Source organism: Hyperoodon ampullatus (assembly GCF_949752795.1).
Source record: "Hyperoodon ampullatus genome assembly, chromosome: 3".
NCBI lineage: Eukaryota > Metazoa > Chordata > Mammalia > Artiodactyla > Ziphiidae > Hyperoodon > Hyperoodon ampullatus.
In genome coordinates, this window is record NC_136916.1 from 134,012,959 (window position 1) to 134,020,879 (window position 7,921).

Sequence of the window (7,921 nt, forward strand, 5' to 3'; positions counted from 1 at the left end):
GAACTGTACACTTTAAAAGGGTGAAATTTGTGGTGTGCAAATTACATCTCAATTTTGTCCTAAACGGAAGGCCTCCGGACCTGAGCCTTCAGCCCAAGCTCAGCCCCCTGTAGGCAGCCCAGGTGCCCTCCCACCTGACACCTGACAGGCGCTGGCTTGCAGGGCGACTCCACTGAGTCCTGCATTGCCTGTGAGAGTCACCCAGGAGGACTGACCTCCCCCCGGGCTTGACAGATCTCAGGTAACTGGTGTGTTGGAAGCTGTTATCAATCTACTAAGTACTAACATAGCATCATTAATAGCAGTAATGCCAAATGCTCTTTATTAAAGGGAGGTCTTCATTGAAAGACTTCATTTTTAGCCTGGTCTTCTATTTTTACAGGAAACATCTGTGAACTGTTTTTTTTTTTTTTTTTGCTTGCTAATGTTTTCATCTTGTTAATCTCCTAAGCCTTTTTATTGCTGTGTTTTTTTTTTCAATAATCCTCTCTGGTGGGAAGCCTCATAATCAGCTTCCTGAGCAGGGAATGCAAATTAGGTTCAGGGTGGCCCAGTTGGGTGCGGCGGCAGCGGTGTGCCCTCCCACTGTGACAGCACCTTTCTGCTGGCCGACCCCTGCCAGGTGCCAACGGAGATGACTTTGCTGGGAACAGAATTTCTGCCAGTGAGTGAAGTTATCTTACACGAGGACAAATGATTAGGGAGAGGAAAGCAGGGCAGTAAAAGATGTTCCGGGGCTTCCTGGTGGCGCAGTGGTTGAGAATCTGCCTGCTAATGCAGGGGACATGGGTTCGAGCCCTGGTCTGGGAGGATCCCACATGCCGCGGAGCAACTAGGCCCGTGAGCCACAACTACTGAGCCTGCGCGTCTGGAGCCTGTACTCCACAACAAGAGAGGCCGCGATAGTGAGAGGCCCGCGCACCGCGATGAATAGTGGCCCCTGCTTGCCACAACTAGAGAAAGCCCTCACACAGAAACGAAGACCCAACACAGCCCTAAATAAATTAATTAATTAATTAAGAAAAAAATTAAAAAAATAAAAAGATGTTCCTCTGCTTGCATCTCAAGAAAAGAGGGGGAGAGGTGTCCAAGTTCCTAGGACACCACATCCCAGGATGGCCATTCTAATGGGGCTGCTCCCGGGACCCCAAGCCTTGGGGCCCATCCTTTTGTGCTGGCATCTCTGCTCTTTCAGTCTCCTCCAGTAACTGCTGCCCTCTCGGTGTTGGTCTAAGCTACTTTTCCCTAGCCTTCCCTATCCATCTCTCCTTTTCTATCCTCAGGCCCCTCCGACAGAACCGGTGAGGAAGCCCAGGGGGTGGGTTGCCTCTGCCATCTTGGTGTGTGAGTCTTTATTTAAGGCTTTCATCTGGCTCTGCTGGGCTTGCTCCTAGGAGACTGGTGGCCCCAGGTGTTCAGGGAGTCTCAGTACCAGCAGAATGAGTCTGCGAGGCTCCGCCCGGCAGAATGGCGTCCATAGTGAATCAAACCATAAAGAGGAATGCACGGTCCATCCTCGGATGTTCTGGGGTTTGTGCTTCACCTGATCCCGTTGTCATTCCTCCTCATCTTCTCTCCTCACTTCTTCTTGGGACTTAAAGCTCCACTTATAGCCGATATAAGTGCAAATCGGGAAGAGGCTCCACTTTCTCAAGACATTTTTCTGCCTTTCATTTGAAATTTGCCATAATAATGATAAAACCTATGATGGTTGCATGTGAATGGTGCCCCTTTGAGTTGTGCAGTGCACGACCCGCACAACTGTAAGTGGTGAGTCTGGACTTAACCTACTGGTCATTTCCCCTGCAGGTGAATACCGACCATCACCCTTGGAGGATGAGGTATAGGGTGAGAATTCTGTGAAAATGCAACTTGGGGCTGGGTTAGTTGAGATTTTCTTGTTTTCAGCTCCTACTTCAACAACTATGAAAGGTTGACATTAACGAATGGACGAGTGAGGCCCAGCAAGAGTGTGCACTGCGCTTCTACAGATGAGGGAGTGGCGTCTGCACCCTCACCCCACCCACACATGCGTGTGTGCACATATACACACACTCACTGTTCTCCCACAGCCAGTTACCACTGCTGAGCCACCACTCAAGAGGCTAAGGTTGACACGCGTGGAAGGCAGGGAGAGGTGATTCGTTCACATCTGGGGACCTCTAGGATTGATAATCTGAAACAACAGATGCTCTCAGGGGCCATTTGCTTCCCTTCTTTAAAATCTCTCAAAAAATCATGTAGAACTTTACACACACACACACGAGTACAAGTAAAACTGGGAAAATCTGTAAGATGGGTAGATTACATCAATGTCACTATCTTGGTGGTAATACTATACTATACTTTTGCAAAATGTTACCTTAGGGGCAAACTCAGAAACAGGGTGCTCTTTCTTATGTGGACGGACAGTGATCTCATTAAAAATCTGAATGAAAGAAACATTTTTCCTCCAAGTCCCTGCTGGCAAGATGCCAGCCTGGCACCACCCATGAGGCGGCCAGGAGACCCCTGCAGTGGGCTCAGTACTCCCCTGTATCACTTAGCTTCTCCAGCTTTCCCTGGAACAGTCAGCCACGCCCCTCTCACACCTGAGCTCTGCCCACTGCATCTAGACGCACCTCTGCTAGACGGGCCTTGTGATGCGGAGGTTTAGACCAAGACACATCTACTGACATGTGGACATCAGCGAAACCAGGGGGGCATCCTGCATCCCATCCTGGCCCTCATTTAGTGGTCACTGAACATCGTCATTTCTACCTCCTGTGACTAATCCATGCCTCTCTCTGCTCACTGGAGAAACTCTAGCATGGACCATTGTAGGGACCTCTTAACTGGTTCACCTGCCACCAGCCATGCCAGAGAAACCATTCTGAAGTCAAATCTGGTTACTCTACCACTTATAAATCCCCAATTACCTATGTCCAAGCTCCTGTTAATAGTACACAAGACCCTTATGGTCTGATTCTGGGGACTCTCCCACAGTCCCGTGTGAAAAGGGGTTGGGCAGGCATCGACTCCTTCTGTGGTCTGGCTCACTCATGGACTCTCCTCTCTGACAGGCATGTCCCCCACTTTCTCTATAGCCTGGTTTCACCGATTCTCCATAACACCGACATGGCATATGCTGGGTGGCCTCGGCACTCTTCCATGTCCACTGGATCTTTCAGTTCCAGGTGCCAAAAAAAAATTTCATCCTGGTGTCTCTGCCCCTGATCAGATTCTTGAGACAGAGAATCTGGATCAGTTTGGGTCAGCTGCATCTCCCCGGTCTGCTCAGCTGTGATCAGGGATCGCAGTCACCACCACTCATCCCCGGCCTTTCAGCAGGGACTCAGGGGGAAAGGGAGATGCTCCCAAAGAAAGGGACATGAGCTGGACAGGTCCACCTGCATGTGTATTGCAAAACCTAGCTGGCTCTCTACCCGTATCTCCTGCCACTCCTCCTGTCCCTCATCCTAAACCTCCAGCCCGCCCCCAGGCCCACCATTTGATGAACAGCATCACGCCTGTACATGAGCTGTATGCCCTCCCCACCCTAATACTCTCCTGCCTCCTCTTTTCTTCTCCTACCAGACCATCTACAAAGTCATTTTCTTTCTCTGTGAAACCATCCTTGACTTCCAAGGGCAACCTAAACACTCCTTGCCCCATGTTCCTGCTGTGCCTGGTACCTACTCCATTACAGCAACCATCCCTCATATGTCATTGTCAGTTTACATGTCTGTGTCCTGTCTAGGATATATATATACTTGGACTAAGTGTGAGGATTAGGTCTTTTCATCTTGGTTTCCAGGCTCAGTATGGCTCCTGGCAAAAATAGCTATGTTGAGTGGGTGGGTATGTGAAGAATGAGTGAATGGATGGATGGATGAATTTAACCCTTATCTGTCCTCAGAGACTGGGAGGTCCAACGTGCATGACGCTGGAATCAGTGGGCATGAATGGAATTGCTTTGCTCACCTGTGCCCATTGTGTCCTCCTTTCTCTCCCAGACGGGGTTGACCGGACCTCCACAATCTAGAGCTGAAGATGAGAGTGACCGCGCTGGCCGTGAAATCGACTGCTGCGGGTCCAGTGTTAGCCATCTTCAGGTTGCACAGAATCCTCCAAGATACTTTGCAGCCTTTTTTTTTCCCCTGGTCCCTCTCCCATTTTGATTTTGTGAGAGCGTAGGTCGTCCTTGTAAACATATCAGTAGACCTGGGACTGGTTATTTTGTCATTTGTTTCTGTCGTGGGATGGCTTGGTGTGGGGCATGGGGAGGGATCTCTAAGGGAAACATAGGACTGGGAACGGGTGGAGGGAATGCAAGTGGCTTCTTGGATGGAAGTGAGGGGGAAAAAAAAAGAGGGTACCGCTTGGAAAGAGATGAGAGACTTGGGAGGGAGGCAGAAGCCCCAGCCCTTGGGAGCCTTCTCAGAAGCCTGCCTTCAGAGTCAGGCCCCAGGAGGAAGGCACGGATGCCTGCGACCAAAGCACAACGGCGGCTCGCTCTTTTATGTCTCCCCTGATTGGATTCCCTGAGGCCCCTGCTTGAAATCCAGCCGCAGAAGAAGTCCACATGGCAACGGGGGCAGGAAGGGAGAAATTCCCTCCAACAAAATTTCAGATAAACTTTGATTTGTGTATTGTTTACATAACAACTTTAAAGGGTACATAATGTGTAAAGAGTTGGGATAGAACTTTTCTTCATACTATGGTTTTTGTAAAGGATTTGTCGCTATGGATTCATTTTTTCCCTCTATTTTTATAATAGCAGCAGGGTTGTCTTTTTAAATGGCTGCCAAGCTCTGCTTCTCGGGAAGACGGAGCGGTCACGTAGGCCTGAGTTGTGTCTCCCACCTGTGGGGGTGGGAGAGGTGTGTCGGTGGAGTTGAGGATGTGGCTGGAGTGGGCGGAGCACTGGGAAGGGCGCCACCATGTGATCGGTTATGGGATTGCGCGCAGTCACCTAGAGAGTCTAAAGGAATCCTGCTGCCCTTTCTACGCTGGATTTGCTTCTCACCCGGAGAACCTCTTTCTCCCCACCCTACCGTGGGGTGTCATCCTATCACTCCTGTTCTCGTCCACACACACACACACACACACACACAGGTGGGTACAAGTTTCACTGGAGGAGAAAAGGCAAGGATGGATATTTTTCCCTAGCAAGAGGCCTTAATACCCAGGTAATAAGCTCAAAAGGCCGCTTTTGGGGGGTTGCTCGCAGGAACCCCAGCCTGGGGGCTGCAGCCCCTTGGCTCGCTCACCGCTGAGGAAGAGGAAGAGAAGAGCAAGGTCCGGCAACAGTGTATAAACGGTCAGTCAGCAAGTGGCAGAGAGAGCTGCGGGGAGACGTCCCAGGTGGGCAGTGGAAGAAGATGTGAGAAAGGTCGACTTCATGATGGAAATGATGATTCTATCACATACGTCAGGGATTTGCTGTGTTGTCGGCTGATTTATCCACCCACATGGAAGGGAGACAAAACTACTACTTACATGGTGAGAGATTAACAAACTACGCTACCAAAAAGTAATAGCTCTATTTCTTAAGGGCAAGAAAGGCTACATTTGGAATTTAATGCAATGGAGGGTATTAGAGGAAATCCAAGAGGAGCTGTGCTCTGCGCTGGAAAATTGGGTTGTGTAAGTGATGGTGTGACAGCTCAGCCAGAGGCGAGATCAGGGAGATGGTAGGAGGCCTGTTTATTGAATGGGTGTCTGGTACCATTTTTTGGGGTTTGTTTTTTAGCAAAGTCAGAGTCGAAATTAAAGAGATCAGACCATGAAAATCACTGCGTTTGCTTGGGGTTATTTTTTTAAATAATGAAGTAAATACAATTTAAAAGGCCTTAATGAAATCCAAACAGCTTTCTTCTACCTTCAAGATTGAAAATGTACACCCAGCACAGCCTTGGATGTTGTGAAGCTTGCAAAGTCTTCTTAAGGTCTAAAATGTGGGACCATCTTAACCACAGAGAGCCTTTAGCAAGCAAAGAACATTTGAATCCACAACATCCTGCACTGCATTTTTAAAAAAGGTGGGGGGCTCTCCATGGGTGACTATGTTCTAAAGATGCAAATTCATTTGCAGAAAGAGGCAGCATTTTTTAGTTGATATTTTTTAACCAAGTGCCATTAACATTCACCCTCCGCTCCCCTTTTCTAAGCAAGCTTAGGGTTACTTGGGGAATGTGTTGGGATGGACAATCGTGTGAGCCGGGAAGGACAAGTCAAAGATGTTGAAGGCCAAAGGCAAGACCAGAGGGTTTGCGAAGGTGTTTTTTGGATGCTAAGAACGTTAATGGAAGAAAAAGAACAATGGTATAACACATCTTGTGGAGAAATTAAAAAGCATTCAGATCTGCTGCAAAACACGTATATCCATAAACACTCGGGTTGTTCAGAAAACAGATTGTGAACACAATCACATTAGCATGAATCCTTTAAAAGGAAGAAGACCTTAAAGTATTTGCAAATCTGAATTTCTATTTATTCCTTCACTGAATATAGAAACAATGGTTATCTGATTATTAGAGATATTATTTTGGATATGTTACTTATTAACTTGCTATGGCTGGTAACCATGATAAAGTCTGTTATTAATAACAACATAATTCTTTTTTTAAAAGAAAAGCTTATTTTTCATTGACTGTGTATAGATTTATCTACTTAGTTGTGTTTTGCTCTTAGTGTTTTAATTTTTTTTCAAGTTGAGTGTTCTGATAAATTTTAGGAGCCTGTCCCCACCTTGTTTTGAGTCCTGTGTTGACTGCAGGTATACAGCTCAATCTAAAAATCCTAAAGCAAAAGAACTTTATTTATAAAAAAAAAAAAAAAATCAAACAGTTGCATGCATATAAGGCTGTGAAGTCGGATATTTAGTAATAAAGCGGCAGTGCCTTTTTTTTGTATTTACCCATTGACCCCCAAATGCAACTGTTTTATATTAAGTAAATAGTAAACATTAAACATCTCAGAGTAAAATCTATTTCACTACATGGGTTTTTTTCCTCCCCTTGTTCTGATTTAAGCAGTGTGTATTTGACATCTCTACATTGTCCCAGGGACAGTGGTGTTCTACGATATTGTTATCATGTATGATGTTTTATTGGTGCTTTTTATTCATCGTGGTTTCTTACCAGAAACAGTAGGAAGACACACATGAACTGTGTACAAGACATGAAACATTGCTGCTGATATGTTTTGTTCTGTTTTCCACATGCTTTTTGAGTTTCACTGTTTAAACCAAGGGCCAGCACGCAAGCTAGATGCCCTGCAGGGGGCGGCTGTGTGCGCCAGGCTCTCCAGTGCTGTGTGTTGACGGCCCCTTCCTGGTGCTCAGGATTGGAGCTGGGCCCCTCTCCCAGCCATTTGGAGAGACACTGAGGGAAACAAGGTTTTCTTTTGAGGTGTCGTTGGCTGCCTTTTACGGAATGGGAGCCTTCTCCGGGTCTTCTGTTCTTCTACCCGTCTTGTAGCTACTGCCAGTGCAAGGTTTGTAGATGCACGTTCCCCCTCTGGAACCGGGATCTCCCTGAGAGCCTGGGCTGGGGGCTGAGCTGGGTTGAATGCATAGGCGCACAACCAGAAGGGCAGCGAGGGGAGGAGAAAGCAGCCCCCATCTCGGTGGCCCTCTGGGGAGGTCTTGGGCAGGCGGCCCCAGCTTGGGTGCAGGGAAGCAGCCTAACCAAGGCGTTCAGGTGTGCCTGTTACAAGAAGGCCCTGGGGAAGGATAATTTGCACATGGGGCTGTGATAACACTAATGTTGATTTTTTGTTTTACAAGTCATCAGAGATGTTTGCAAAGTGAGTTTTATTTTTTTGTAATTCCTTTATCTTTACTTAAAGGTGAATGTGTATTCCTCTGGGAGGAATAGGAAGAAAACAGGAATGTTAATAATGTCAAACAGAAGACTTCCTCCCTTATTAATATATA

At 47.3% G+C, this 7,921-nt stretch overlaps 1 protein-coding gene across 3 annotated transcripts in view; it reads left to right on the plus strand.

Moving 5' to 3' along the window:
- SAMD4A (sterile alpha motif domain containing 4A) overlaps window positions 1–4,201 on the plus strand; it is a gene marked incomplete at its 5' end in the record, with an annotated part of 229,801 nt that extends 225,600 nt beyond the window's left edge. For all 3 annotated transcript variants that reach the window (XM_079701092.1, XM_079701094.1, XM_079701093.1), the window contains one exon: window positions 3,996–4,201. In XM_079701092.1, coding sequence (XP_079557218.1) covers window positions 3,996–4,024 — 29 coding nt within the window. In that variant the 3' untranslated portion in view covers window positions 4,025–4,201. The remainder of the gene's footprint in view (window positions 1–3,995) is intronic.
- Window positions 4,202–7,921: the final 3,720 nt, after the last annotated feature.